This window comes from Sinocyclocheilus rhinocerous, unplaced genomic scaffold (genome assembly GCF_001515625.1).
Source record: "Sinocyclocheilus rhinocerous isolate Xijiao unplaced genomic scaffold, SAMN03320098_v1.1 scaffold588, whole genome shotgun sequence".
NCBI lineage: Eukaryota > Metazoa > Chordata > Actinopteri > Cypriniformes > Cyprinidae > Sinocyclocheilus > Sinocyclocheilus rhinocerous.
The window spans coordinates 1660496-1675752 of NW_015635063.1; the positions used below are offsets into that span (position 1 = coordinate 1660496).

At 35.6% G+C, this 15257-nt stretch overlaps 2 protein-coding genes across 2 annotated transcripts in view; one reads left to right on the plus strand and one right to left on the minus strand.

Annotated features, from left to right (window-relative positions):
* Positions 1-12793, minus strand: part of szt2 (SZT2 subunit of KICSTOR complex) — an 89739-nt gene extending 76946 nt beyond the window's left edge. Inside the window, exons 1-18 of the mRNA XM_016560919.1 lie at positions 12770-12793; positions 11681-11806; positions 9870-10043; positions 9385-9555; positions 9159-9290; positions 7925-8063; positions 7588-7694; positions 6735-6945; positions 5084-5254; positions 4724-4955; positions 4507-4636; positions 3745-3890; positions 3414-3566; positions 2060-2174; positions 1754-1959; positions 625-861; positions 459-537; positions 279-367 (exon numbers count right to left, since the gene is read on the minus strand). Of these exons, the coding sequence (XP_016416405.1) occupies positions 279-367; positions 459-537; positions 625-861; positions 1754-1959; positions 2060-2174; positions 3414-3566; positions 3745-3890; positions 4507-4636; positions 4724-4955; positions 5084-5254; positions 6735-6945; positions 7588-7694; positions 7925-8063; positions 9159-9290; positions 9385-9555; positions 9870-10043; positions 11681-11806; positions 12770-12793 (2642 nt within the window). The remainder of the gene's footprint in view (positions 1-278; positions 368-458; positions 538-624; positions 862-1753; positions 1960-2059; positions 2175-3413; positions 3567-3744; positions 3891-4506; positions 4637-4723; positions 4956-5083; positions 5255-6734; positions 6946-7587; positions 7695-7924; positions 8064-9158; positions 9291-9384; positions 9556-9869; positions 10044-11680; positions 11807-12769) is intronic.
* A 618-nt stretch (positions 12794-13411) lies between these two features.
* On the plus strand, positions 13412-14335 carry LOC107746625 (mediator of RNA polymerase II transcription subunit 8). The gene is made up of 4 exons (XM_016560920.1): positions 13412-13508; positions 13738-13859; positions 13939-14083; positions 14159-14335. Exons 1-4 carry the CDS (start codon positions 13503-13505, stop codon positions 14333-14335), a joined length of 450 nt encoding a protein of 149 aa, XP_016416406.1. The 5' UTR covers positions 13412-13502.
* Positions 14336-15257: the final 922 nt, after the last annotated feature.

Below are 15257 nucleotides of genomic sequence, written 5' to 3' on the forward strand. Positions count from 1 at the left end.
TCATCTTCAAATGTTAATAATTTGGAATTAATTAAAACAATAAAAATAGTTCATTTAAAAAAAACGTTTTTAATTATTTAATTCAATTATACTAAAACTTATTTAAATATTATAAATATAATGTAAATGGTCTATTGATTATAGAAGTGTGCACGGAGCTTTACAATGGTCTGTTCTAGATAATTACTGCATAGGAATCCTTCAGCTGAAGCCATCGAAGATTTTAGCAGTGAACAGACACTCCAGTTCTGGTTTGCACAGGTGTGATGAAGCGTTACCTGTCCTTAGTAGAAGTGGAATGAGGCGGGAAAAGGATGTACTGGACTATGCAGGTGTGTTTTTCTCCGTTTAAATCAGCTGACGGACTCTGCATGCACAGTTGTGGCTGAAAGTTAGAGATGCATCACCAACAAATGCTAAAACTGGGATATACTTGTGTAGAGTGTTCATACTTTCACCTGCATTGGCAGTTCTGCCACCATGTTGACGATACCCTCCCCGCTGGCGGCAAAGTGGAAGCCTTCCGACAGACGAATACTGTGCAATCAAAAACAGCTATTAGGAATTCAGCAAATGCTATTGTCAGAAGTGACTTCTTACAGGTCAAGGATGTTTGAGACTCACTCGGAGAGCATGGAGAGGATATGAGCGACTGCGTGCAGCGATACAGCGGTTCCCGGGCCGTTCTGCACGGCCCAAACCCAGCGCTGGTGCAGGAAGTAGCGGGACAGAGACGCCATGGTGGAGGACGCCGTCCTGCTGGCAGCCATGCTGAGAGGGGCGCCCATGATGGGCGGCTGAGCGAACGGCTCCATGTTTAAGATGAAAGGGGTGCGGAAATCTGACGGAAGTTTCTCGTACCTGCAGCAGGATGTCAGAACAAGATTTTGACTAAATCATAAGCTTTTGAAAACCTTTTTGAATGCTTTTGAGTTACAGAGGAACTAATCGGAGTCAATGTTTTTATTTTTAACTAAAACTTAAAAAAAAAAAAGAATACTAAAAATTTATATAAAATTATATAAAAATTGGATTAGAAAATGAGAACTTTAAAGAAATGAAAATTCAGAATGTTGGCATGGCAGCTATCAGAAAAACACAAAACACACTGAAGCTGAAGTACTAAAATTACTAAAACTGAAACAAAAATAATGCTAAAAATAGAAATATTTAAAAAGTAAAAAAAATAAATATAAAAAAAGCACAAAAAAAAGCACAAAATTTAAATGAAAAATTTAATTATATTATAAAATGAAGTAGTCTAATAAAAATGAAAAACTTTAACTAAAAACAGAAAATATATATTTTTTAAATATCAAAACATTAATAAATACTAAATTAGTCCAAAAATAATAATTAAATAACACTTATCGAAGTCTACATTAAAACAGTGTTTGCAAATCACTGTAATTTTGTAAATTGACACATTTTAAAGTAAAACATATTACGGTAAAACAAGAAAAAACTATCTTTGCATTTTAATCCAGTTTATCCATCAGGAATTGATCATAAAAGTGTCCCTACAGAGTTTAAATCTAAAAATGTAAAATATGAAAATAATTTCAGAGTCAGCCAAAAAGGAAAGCAGTTTCAGAGACTAACATGCACCAATGAATCATTAACAATAAGGCGTTTAGACAGAAAACAAGGTCAATTTTGACTTCATGTTGACTGTAGGTCTGTCATAACTTCACAAAGTTAAATTGAGATAACAGTAAAGAGATCTATTATTGTTTATTGTTACGCCACAGACCTGATCAGTAGTTTTTCGAGGGGTTTGTTGAGCACCACCACACACGGCCGGTCAGACAGCGCCGGTTTGGCTGCAGGAAGAGGCGGGGATTTGGAGGGCGACGCGTTACCCAGAATCTTCCGTTTAGTTTTTGGCGTGGCCTCCTTATTCTGAACTCGATGAGGGAACCGCAGCCGAAGGATCTGCTCTCGAAGTTCATCCACAATCTACAGAGTGAGAGTCAGAAACACTCATTCTATTCCTTACAGAGCCGTTCTGAAAACAGCTTTCAAATAAACTGAACTCTAGTGTTGAAAACACCTTCACCTTGTTCCTGGTATGTGCCAGAGTTCCTATGGGGAAGCCCAATCGCAGCACCATGCAGGGAGCTTTAGAGATCAGACGCACCAGATAGAAGGAGACAGGCGGCAACTCAGAGGCACTGTGGGAATAATGCTCGTTAAAACACTGCTAAACTGCTCCGTAAATTTGCCAAATAAACTGTGGATGAAACGGTGTTATTTTAGTATCATTGAGACACTATTATAGTTTGTATTAATATTTTGAATCAGTTTTTATTTGTATATTTTCCATTTTCATTTTAATTAGTTTTAGTAATTTTGTGTTTTTTTGACATTTTTATTAATATTTTGAATAGGTTTTTATTCACAATTTTATCTCATTTTAATAGAAATTTTAGTACATTTATTGTGTGTTTTTGTCATTTTTAGTAGATTTTTTAAAATATATATTTTAATGCATCATGGTAAACTAAATTAAAAATGAGAAATGTCACCTTGGCAACTAGCTGAAATAAAAAGGTTTTTATATTATATGTTGTTTCAGTTAATATTTATTTTATTTCAAGTACTGGACATTTTTCTCTTTTTTTGTTTTAGTTTTGGCTTTAGTTTTAGTTTCAGTTTTAGTTTACTGTAATAACTCTGGGATGAAACGCTGTCACATACATCGAAAAAAAAAAATCTAAAATAAAATAAAACATATCATATTTGATGAAAAAAATTAATGAAATTAGAAATGTTGCCTTGGCAACTAACTGAAATAAATGTTGAAGTACAAAAATTACTAAAACTAAAGCCAAAATAAAAAAATAATTAAAGCTATATAGAAATACCTTAAAAATGACCAAAGCATATAACAGAAAATACAAAAATCATAATGAAATGTAAAAATAAGAGTTAATTCAAAATATCAATAAATAATATAATAGTTAAAAAAATTATCAAATAAAATGACACAGGTCAACTAAAATGTCTGAATGTGGGAAATATATCTGAATCTAGTGTGGGAATAATGTGAATATAAATATTAGATGAAAACTTAAAAATTAGAAATGTTGTCTTGGCAACTTACTGAAATAAATATGTTAAAGTTGAAGTATAAAAATCACTAAAACTAAAGCTGAAATAAAAATCAATTAAAGCTATATAGAAATATTTCTATATAGCAAATAACAAAAAATATATAATGAAAATGTAAAACATTTAAAAAAATTAAATAAAAGCTCATTCAAAATATAAATAAATAATATAACAGTTGAAGGCTACTAAAATAACACTGGTCACCTAAAAATGTCTAAATGTGGGAGAAATGTCTAAATAATGCTTGTTAAAGCACTGCTAAATTGCTCTGAAATTTGGCAACTGAACTACACATGCACCTGTAAATAAGTTTGACGTATGAGTATCCCTCCACCAGGACGAAACTGCTCCAGTCCCTGAGCAGCGAGGTGAGCGCCGAGTGAGAGATGCGACACTGGATGGTACCGAAGCGACCGTTACTGCCAGCGTTGTGAACGTGCTTTGGGACCGGGCTGAACAGAGAGACACACACAGCAAAACAGAGTCAGGAAAACAGTTTACAGCCATTGGGATTTAAAGAACACTGACATTTTCATACCAACTCAAATTAAAATTTTTGAAGTAGCTTTCCCAACACTAGCAGGACTACGCTATATTAACCACTGAACAATCCAGGCTGTGTTCACTCACACGTCATGCTCCAGAAGGATAGCGATGCGATGCATGTGCAGCCAGCGCTGCCAGAAGTTGGCGTCCATGGACAGGATGGGCTTCCAGTAGGAGGCAAACTGTGATTGGCTGGAGTCTTTAGAGCCACTGTGCTGGAGGGAGAGGACCTGATGGAGAACAGGATTGTGTTTAGCATGTTAATATCACCAAAACACAACAAAAATATGAAGCTTAATGTACTACACTACTGTTTATGTAATTTAAGAGACGCTTTTTTCCCCACCGTTTGGGTTCAGTATGATTTTTAATGTTTTTGAAAGACGTCTCTTCTGCTCATGAGGGCTGCATTTATTTGATCAAAAATACCGTAAAAACAGTAAAATTGTGAAATATTATTATAATTCCAAATGGCTGTTTTCTATGTGAATATGTTTTGAAATGTAATTTATTCCTGTGATCGAATCTGAATTTTCAGCATCATTACTCCAGTCTTCAGTGTCACATGATCTTCAGAAATCATTCTAATATGCTGATTTGCTGCTCAAGAAACATTTCTGATTATTAGCAATGTTGAAAACAGTTGTGCTGCTTTATATATTTGTGGAAACTTATTTTTATTTTTCAGGATTCTTTGATGAATAGAATGTTTATTTGAAACAGAAATCTTTTGTAACATTATAAATGTCTTTGCTGTCACTTTTGATCAATTGAATGCATCCTTGGTGAAAACAAATCATGCTGGCCCCAAACTTTTGGACTTTGTAGTTTTGCGCTAACACTCACCGGTGTGGTGGATCCAGGTGGGATGTAAAACAGAGGAACCCCATTTTTCGTGCTTTCGGGGATGGTGTAGTGTTCTGGGATTGAATTAAAGGACTGCAGGTGCACCAACATCTGGTCTGTCTGATTTATGCTGTTGAGGAGAAGCAATATACAGCATTACTCTACATCATCAAACTAAAACCGACAGCAGAGTATCTAAAATCATTCAAGATAAGACCTCTGCAGTGTGTTCCAGAAGCGGCGGATGACAGACGTCCGGTAGGGGCTTGTGATTGGTTTCCGCATGGTGCAGCTGATGTCATGGAGGATGTCGTAGCTGCCCTCTATGGTCACCTCCACCCAGGTGGTGCGTTTGACTGGATTCAGGGGCCAGGATGCCACGGCAAGGTACTCGACACGCATGTTATGCTTCCAGAGGAGGACCAGCTTCACCTCCAGCTGACTTCCTCCTTATACAGACAGATTAGATGATTATTTTAAAATCCCAATAAGCTGCATTAAACGCAAAGCTGGTGTCATTTATATATGATCATTACAGAAGCATATTTGAACACCTGACCTTATGAGGTTGAAGTACCTTTAGTGATGTTGATCTCTCGGATGGTGTATCCCTCTCGCAGTCTGATGGACAGGACACTGATCAAGTCAGCGTGCACTTCCTTCTCCGTGTGTTTCTTCCTGCGCATCACTAAGGCAGGGTTTCCACTGGCCGACACCAGGTGTTCATTAAAGAGCCTGTGCTGGGAGACTACAAACACACAGATGAGCCATTACAGCACTGTTTACATTGCATTATGCTAAACCTAATAATAATAAAAATAAATTCATATAAATATGTATACGGTCGCACTTTATTTTAAGGACCAATTCTCACTATAAAAGAACTATTAACTACCACTTTTGCCTCAATAAACTCCTAATTTGCTGCTAATTATTTATTAGTAAACCCGCTTAGGTTGTTAAGTTTAGATACGGTGTAGGATTAAGGGATCTAAAATATGATCATGCAAAATAAGGCATTAATATGTGCTTTATAAGTACTAATAAACAGCCAATATGCTAGTAATATAAAAACAGCAAGAAATTTTACTATATATGGTCACTTTGCATACCAACCAATCAAATCCTAGCTGCATGTAGATGTTTTAAAAGTGAAATTAAAATCAGTTGTGGTTCCCTGCAGTCAGATGCTTCATTTCACAAATGATTTAACAACTTCAAATGAGGATCATATGACATATGAACTAACTTTTGAGCTCATGAGCTTTTATGAAATTGCCTTAAATGCCATATGAACTAAGCTTTACTGTGAGGCAGAACTGAAAGTGCACAGACAGGGCTGATATACTGAGCGCTGAGAGCTCTGGGATTGATTTCTTTGTATGTGTGGTGAATTAACAGAGTGTTTTAAATGAACAGAGCAATCCTCTCTTTGACATTTTCAAGGACTCAAACATCTCTGAATACTTCCCATCCTTCTCTGTGTTTCTCAGATCTCATAAAAAAAACAGAAACTGTGTAATCCCTGTTTTAGACATCCACAGGTATCTACATTAGTCTCAAGTAATGTATTTGGACACTTTTGTCACACTCAGTGCTGTTACTGTTAACTAAAACTGTTAATAATTATTTTAGTAATTGAAAAATAGCTCAAATAAAATAAAATATGAATATTACATTTAATAAAAAAAAACTTTAAAGAAAATTAGAAATGTCGCCTTGGCAATTAACTGAAAAAAAAAGTTTAATTTGAATTACTAAAACTAAAAGTGAAAAAAAAATTTAAGCTATACAGAAATAATATTAAAACTACTGAATACTGAAAATAAAATAGAAGCCAATTTAAAGTATTAATAAGTACTACAATAGTATAAACAAACCTAAAACACTGGTCACTTAATGTCTGAATGTTATTGTATTACTTAAAAAAAATATGAAATCAAGTGGCTATTATTTCAAAGATACTGCAGGCACATTTCACAAGGAAAACCATGGACAGTTTGAAATGCTAAAACAATCAGCCTAGTGTTGAAAATGAGAGTCATTATTGTGTTTGTTTGTGGTTAGTGTATGATGTTGATGGTTACACCTGTGGTTCCTCTGCTAGGACAAACTGTGTGAACCTGAGGAGAGCTGACTTCCTACAGACACTAGAAATGACCAAAACAGCAGCTACAGCATACAGATTTGATCTTCAGACACTGTTTAGGTGTCAGTGTTGAGCTTACAGCAGTAGTACTCTGGGTTCATGGACTCGCCGGTCCTCAGGAAGGAGTATGTGAGGAAAGCGCGGTGGTAAGCGTTCATCTCATCGCCTCTAGAGTCAGACTCTGGACACATGGACAGGTAGGAGCCAAAGGTTGCCATGGAGATGAACTTCATCAGCTCCACGTTGGGGATGTAGCCAAAACTACAGTCGTAGGAGTAAGCGTCGCCCACCTGAGGGAAACGCATCAAAATAAAAATAAATGCTATGCTTTATAACAGACGACATTTCAGACCTGTTACAAACATACTGCATTTACACTACAATTCAAAAGTTTGAGAGAGTTTTGAAAGAAATGAATATTTTATTCATCAAGGATTCATTAAACTGATTTATAATGTTACAAAAGATTTCCATTTTAAATAAATGCTGTTCTTCTGAAACTTTTATTCATCAAATAATCCTGAAAAATAAAATGCATCACAGTTTCCACAAAATCATGAAGCAGCACATCATTGATAATAATCAGAAATGTTTCTTGAGCAGCAAATCAGCTTCTTAGAATGATTTCTGAAGGATCATGTGACACTGAAGACTGGAGTAATGATGCTGAAAATTCAGCTTTGCATAACCGGAATAAATTACATTTTTAAATATATTGAAATTGAAAACAGCTATTTCAAATTCTAATAATATTTCACAATAATACTGATTTTACTGTATTGTAATCAAATAAATGCAGCCTTGGTGATGAGCAGAAGAGACTTCTTTCAAAAACACTAAAAAAATCTTACCGACCTTAAACATTTGTAAATAGCATTATTTCTAATATTTGTGGCAGGTAGAGTGAAATGTCAAATGGATCTGAGCAGCACCTGGACAAACGAACAGGCAATGGTTCCACTTCTCAGCTGGTTCAGTAGTGTTTCACACACAGCTACATCAGGAACACTCGTCACTCCATCTGTAATGATTATTATTCCTGCAAACCAACACAAAAGACTACTAACTACACAAGCACTTCATTTACAACCATTTCTGCACTTATTATAATGCCAACTTAGACAGGAAGAGACCACATGACTGACCAACCACAGTTTGTTTTGGTCTTGCGTGCCATTTTGCCATAGGTTAAAGCCACTAACACTAAACTATGTTAATGTAGTAACTAGCTCTTCTTTAAAAGCACGGTGGGACAAAGGATGCACTTACCAGCACCAGAGTTTGGAGGCAGGAGTTGCAGAGCGAGAATCCCCTGCCTCACCATACTGACCAGCCCAACATCAGCCGTCACCATGGAAACCCCCGGCTTCCTCTGAGACAGTTCCTCCATTGCATCATTAGAGAAGGACTGATAGACAGATCCACTGAACTGAAGAACAAACAAACATACAAACATGTTTTCTAACGGAACATTTCAAGTTCAAAAGTTTGGGGTTGGTAAGATTCTTTAATGTTTTTGAAAGAAGTCTCTTCTGTTCACCAAGGCTACATTTATTTGATCGAAAAGACAGCAAAAGCGGTAATATTCTGAAATATTATTACAATTTTTAATTCTCTTTGAATATATTTAAAAATGTAATTTATTCCTGTAATGCAAAGCTTAATTTTTTTTTTCAGCATATCATAATCATTACTCCAGTCTTCAGTGTCACATGATCTTCAGAAATCATTCTAATATGCTGATTTGCTGCTCAAGAAACATTTCTGATTATTATCAATGTTGAAAACAGATGTGCTGCTTCATATTTTTGTGGAAACCGTGATACGTTTTATGTTTCAGGATTCTTTGATGAACAGAAAAGAACAGCATTTATTTGCAATAGAAATATTTTATATTTTACACAATTCAATAGAAATATTTTAATTATAACATCATAAACGTTTTTACTGTCCATGTAATAAATTCTTGCTGAATAAAACTGATTTCTTTCAAAAAAAAACAAAAAACTTTTGAACAGCAGTATATGACAAGACAGAATAAAATTATTAAACAAAATACATTATTAACATTATTTAAGCAACAACCTATGACAGCTTGTGCTGAATTATTGCAGTATATCACTAAACATTGGTGTCTTTTATCATATTGTTGTAGCTCCCATTTTATAAAAACAATAATCCTCTAGTGGTTGTGCATTACAGTGATTTTATCATGGTTAAGAAGCTCATTTTCTGAACCATTATAAAATGCTGTCATCATTTACTCACCATCAAGTTGTTCCAGACCTTTACGAATTTCTTTTATTCTTCAAAACAGCCTCTTTTGTGCTCAACAGAAGAAACTCATACAGGTTTGGAACAAGTGGAGGGTGATTAAATGATGCCAGAATTTTTATAATTAGTTGAACTATCCATTTAATTTTAGTAAAATTGCTGTACTGCAATGCAATATGGCTTCTTTCTGCATACTGATTTATTGTCAGTATTAAAACCACAAGCGAGCTGCTCTTGCCTGATTGTGCTGCTGCTGTAGGACGTCAGCGATGCTGCTCTCCACGGCTCTCAGCTGCTGATAGATCTGAAGCAAGAACTGCTCCAAATCCATACAGTCCAGCTGACAGCCCTGAACCAACACCTGACAGGCAGAGTCATGGGATATAACTGATCAGAGAAAAAAAAACAGCCAGCTAATGCACGGTCATAGATTCACAAAGACCTGAGATCCAGACCTGATGAGAACTAAGGCCAATGATGGAGGAATACGCCAGAATAGTGATGAAGATCTCTGGCTGGAACATGTGATCAGTTCCTGGGACTTTAAAGGGTTTTGCCAGACCAATCAAGCACCGAGACAGAGCGTGGAAGACTTCATCAAAGATCATCTCTCCTGTGCTGTCATCCTGAAAACAGACAGCATATGACTTTGCACTCTTCAAACAAGGGCTACACTTTATTTTAAGGTGTCCTTGTTACAGTGTAATTATACGCTGAAGTACTATTTAGTAAGTAATATTACTATTGATGTTATAATAGAGTAATATTTATTAACTATATGGTTAGGATTAGGGTTTGGCTTAGGGTTACTTGCATGTAATAATGCATAATTAATTGCTATTATAATAGTAATTACATGTAACATGTGTAACAAGGACACCTTGAAATAAAGGGTTACCAAAACAAGTCACTGAATGTGATGACGATGACGGTCTCGTACCACTATCCCGGTGGACGGGCTCAGGTCCAGCTCGATGATGAAGCGGTACCTGCGCGCCAGGAAGGTGACGTGTGTGGAGGGAACCAGCAGACACGGGCAGGACGAGGAAGGAGAGTCGGGCTGCCATCCTTTCGGGAGGACGCTCAAAACATCCAGCTCGTTCTCTGACTTCAGCTGACGGACACACACAGACACAGAGATGGGATACAGTGTCATGTGATCCATGAAGATCTGAACTGATGCGATTCAGCACAAAAACTGAACAACAAAACTGCTGTTGTTCCAGTACAAGCCTTCAAGGTAAAGAAGGAAGGCCTGAGACATGCATTTAAGGATAATTAAACAAAGAAAGAATATATTAAAGCAGGACGGTTAATTGACTGTCATTTGGCCATTTAAGGATTATTACATTAGCTGGTAATCATGTCTGCTTGGACAATTAACAGGAGTGGAATTTTGGTCAATTTTGAGTAAATATTGTGTAAATAAGCATTTCATTTCATGCAATCTCCTTTTCTGTCATTAAAATTAGTGCTGTCAAAGGATTAATCGCGATTAATCACATTGAAAATAAACGTTTTTGTTTACATAATATATGTGCGTGTACTGTGTATATTTATTATGTATATATAATTACAAACTCATACAGTATATATTTTAAAATTTAAAAATGTATATATTTATATTTAACTGATATTATATATAAATATATTTAATATAGAAATATAAAATTTTTCTTAAATATGTACATGCATACAATAAAACCAGCGAGAATATTTATTTGTAAGATTTTCTCTTTAGTTGATTCATCACCTGATAATTTGTGTTGTTGTGACAGTTTGCTAAGTGTGAAGACCAAAGCGATGCCTAATATTTAAAAGTGCAAACTCGCGCATTACCTTAAACATGTCTAAATCTGTGTAAAATTAAGATTCGGTTAATGTGCGGATCTAATTCACTTCAACCTTGACCTTGTTACATTCAGCAATCAACACAGTACATTATGTAAACAAAAACTTTTATTTTGGGTGCGATTAATCGCAATTAATCATTTGACAGCACTAATTAAAATAAATGTGCATTACCATTTAAAGCTCTGGGGTCAGTAAGACTTTTTTTTAAAGAAACTAAAACTTTTATTCAGCAAGGATGCATTAAATTGATCAAAAGTGATGGAAAAAGGCACTTATAGTAACTTTTGGACTTTCTAAAAAAGAAAAAAAAAATCACGATTTCCACAAAAAAAAAATTATTTCTTAAGCAGCAAATCAGCATATTAGAATGATTTCTGAAGATCATGTGACACTGAAGACTGGAGTAATGATGCTGAAAATACAGCTTTGCATCACAGAAATAAATTACATTTTAACATATATTCACATAGAAAACAGTTATTTTAAACTGTCAAAATATTTCACAATATTACTGTATTTTTGATCAAATAAATGCAGCCTTGATGAGTAGAAGAGGCTTCGGTCAAAAACCTGCCAGCCCCAGACTTTTGGACAATAGTTTATCAGAATGAAATCACCTATGAATCACCCTTTTCTCGAGATCATTGGTCTCAAACTCAATTCCTGGGCCATAGCTCTGCACAGTTTAGCTCCAACCCTAATCAAACACACCTGATCCAGCTAATCAGTGTCTTCAGCATCACTAGAAACTTCCAAGCAGGTGTGATTTGGAGCTGGTTGGTGCTAAACTCTGCAGAGCTGTGGCCCTCCAGGAATTGAGTTTGAGACCACTGCTCTAGATATTCACACTGAGCCATTAGTCGATTACGGAATCAAACCAAACCCGGTCTCTCTCACCAGCTCAGACAGAGGACTGGGCCGAACGGCCTGATTGAGCCGGTCGAGAAACCAGGACAGACGCACGTTGCGTGAAATCCTGTACTCCTCTTTCATCAGCAGGTACACCTGCTCAGCCTCCTCCACCTTCAGAGAGAAAAACACCAGAAAACAGCCAACAAGGGAACATGCATTTGCATGTCAATACAGGAGCAAATTCCTGGATAGAAAGCTGGTCTTTGGTTCTTGGCATGAGAAATAAGCTGCTTTTTTGACAGATACACGGACAACATTAATCCTGATGATGTTGAATGTGTTGTAGTTACGCTGCACAGCATATGTTCACCATCTAACTTCAGTTTCACATATACAACATCATTAAGATAATAAAAAATAAAGGTCCTTTTACATGTTTACAAATACACAGGCTAAAGAGAATATTGTACGTGTGTATAAAAGTACCGTACAAAATCATTTAACACACAAATGCTAATTCTATGTTTGTTGGTTTGCATTTTTCTAAATTAATAGTGGCCCAGGATTCTTAGTTATCCTTCCAGAAACAAGTAAAAAGTAGTATAGAGCTAAGCAAAAAACACCAAACAAAGAAACACAATTGTTTATCATACAAAAGAAAACTAAATCAAGAACAATAGTTTGACTGTCAATAGTTTGAGTGTTGAAAGACACTGCAGTGTTTATAACAATTTATATCCGCTGCTGGACAATTTTAAAAAGCTTCAGCTACATTTGAAGAAGAATCGATTGAACTAACGTTACATGCAGTGTGTCCACATTTAATTTCACTGAAGTATATGAAGAGCATGTTGTTGTTGTCTGAGGGAGGGGCTGCAGACTCATGACAGAACTGCATTAAACTGATTTACTTCCAACCTCCGCCTTAAACCTCTCCCAAATATCTCTTATTTAGTTAACAGGTTAGAAAAAGGCATTCGGTGCAGGAATAACAGAATAAAAGTCTCACAGGTTTTCTTAAAATCAACGGTTTTTCTCCTGTTCTGTTTATTTGCTCTGCTACTTAAGCAGTAAACAATTCCGAAGGAACTGAACAAAACAAACAAACTCGGTCCAAACAAGAGTTTAGTATACCTCGTTGTCCTGTCTGTCTGCCATGCCGTGCTTCTCATTACTGGCAGGTTGATTTTGAGCGCGTTTTAGAGGGTTTGTGTGTCAATATCTGTAAACTGTAGTTCATCTGACTGCAGCCGCTTCACTTCCCGTTACCGAATTCAAAATAAAAGCCCTGATATACGTTTATAAATACACAGAGAAAATTGTATATTCGCATTAATTATAATATTATTATTTTTAATGTAAGTCTAACTTATTAAATACATTTCGAGAGAAAAGGTGAAATGCAAATTTATGTATTATTCCTCATATACGTTTATAAATACACAGAGAAAATTGTATATTCGCATTAATTCTAATGTTATTATTTTTAATGTAAGTCTAACTTATTAAATACATTTCGAGAGAAAAGGTGAAATGCAAATTTATGTATTATTCCTAATGAGTTTGTTTAACGTTAGTCCCATGTGCTAAGAAGTATTTTGGACTTCATCTTTTAGGCACAGAGATCAACTAGAAATATAAAAAGTTGAGATCTTAGTCTACATTTTCTTCTGATAATTAAATTCGAACAAACAGACTACAATACTTGTCTCAAAATGATGCGGCGATTCTATTTACAACTAACGTTGTATATTAGAAAAGTTTAGGAACCGTTCTCTCGGGCGCGTTTTGAAAGCCGGACTCCTTTTGCTGCTGCAAGTGTTTGTTTACTTCCGCTTTATTGTGCCGTTTGGACAGTAGCTTTGAAATGCAGGTAAATTGTTAAATGTTTTTACTTTAAGTTTATTTTTACAGCTTTTTCATAAAAACTCACTTACAATTAATGACGCAAGCACGCATGCAGTTTGCGAAAATAGACCTTTTTTGCGGTTTTGTATAGAATGCTGGCATGCTCTAAACTGCAGGAAAGAAATGTAGCATTATTGTTATTTATTAGGTCAAGTAAGAGCTGATGGTGGTGTGTTTGTGTTTTATTTCGACAGCAGCGGGAGGAGAAGCAGCTGGAGGCGTCTCTAGAGTCTCTGCTCGCTCGCGTGGCTCATCTCAAAGGTTCCCTGCAGAGCTTTATATTGAAACTGGAAAACGAGCATGACAGACTCACATGGTGAGTGAGAACTACAGATCTTTCCTGATGAACTCGCAATGGATCTGTCACTATATTGACGCGGATGTTTTGAATCCAGGCCCTCAGTGCTGGATAATTTCGCCCTTCTGTCCGGGCAGCTGAACACCATCAATAAGGTGTTAAAAAACGAGAAGACCCCATCCTACAGGTCCCAGGTCATCATCCCCCTGCTGCTGTCTCCTGATCGAGATGAAGAGCTGGTGGTGAGTGTATTCATCGAGTCACTCTGCTTATGACAGCGTCACTGGCTTTTTAAGATGCTGCTACTTCTGTTACAGAAACTAACAGAGCAGCGGGTGCCTGTGTTCAGCCATGAGATTGTGCCAGATCATCTCAGGACCAAACCTGACCCGGAGGTGGAGGAACAGGAGAAACACCTGAGCGCCGAAGCGGCCCGGATCGGACCTGAAGTAGCTCAGGTAAACAAACACACAAGCCTTCTTTACCTGACTTAACAAAGCAACACCTTAGCAAGCATCTAGCAAGGCCTAAATCAAATCCCTGTCTTCAGAAGACACAGGTATTCAGACAAAAATGAGGCTTCTGTAACCTTCAGGTATACCCTTGTGATTGTTGGTGTTTAAAACAGATCGAAAAACAATAAGCGTCAACTTTTTTTTTCTTAATGAAATTAATGTATTGCATTTTCATTAAATCATATGTATTCTTTAAAATGTTGTCTTTCATGGTACTAGACAATATTCACATCTATTAACCATTTATTTCTATATAATCATTTTTATATAATTTGTATATAACACACATATTAGAAATTTTTTTTACTTTTTTATTTTATATAGTGGGAAATAAAGCTTAAATGTGCATATATATATATATATATATATATATATATGCACACACACATACATATATGAGAGAGGACTGTGTAGTCCCTAGTTGTTGCTTATAAGAGTATTTGCATACATAATTACTGAATTTTATTTTATTTGCTACTTTATTTTGGTTGATTTGTATATTATACTCCAAAAAAAATATTTTTTTTTTACCTTTTTTCACATTCGTTTTTGATAATGAAAATCAATGTAACTATTTTTCTTAAGACCATTTAGCCTTTTCTAATAATAATGATGCTGAAAATTCAGCTTTGATCACAGCAATTAATTGCTTTTTAAATATTACAATAGTAAACAGGTATTTTTTCACACCTGTTCATTACTGTTTTTGCTGTATTTTTGAAATAAATGCAGCTTTGGTGAGCAGAAGAGACTTCTTTAAAAACAAAACATATTACTGGCCCCAAATTTCGAATGGTAGTGTATTTTCATAAAGAATAATTTAATTTAAATTATTTTTTAATATGCTTATTCAATATTTTTTTTAGTGTTCATATTGCAAATACCACCAAAGTCACCATTC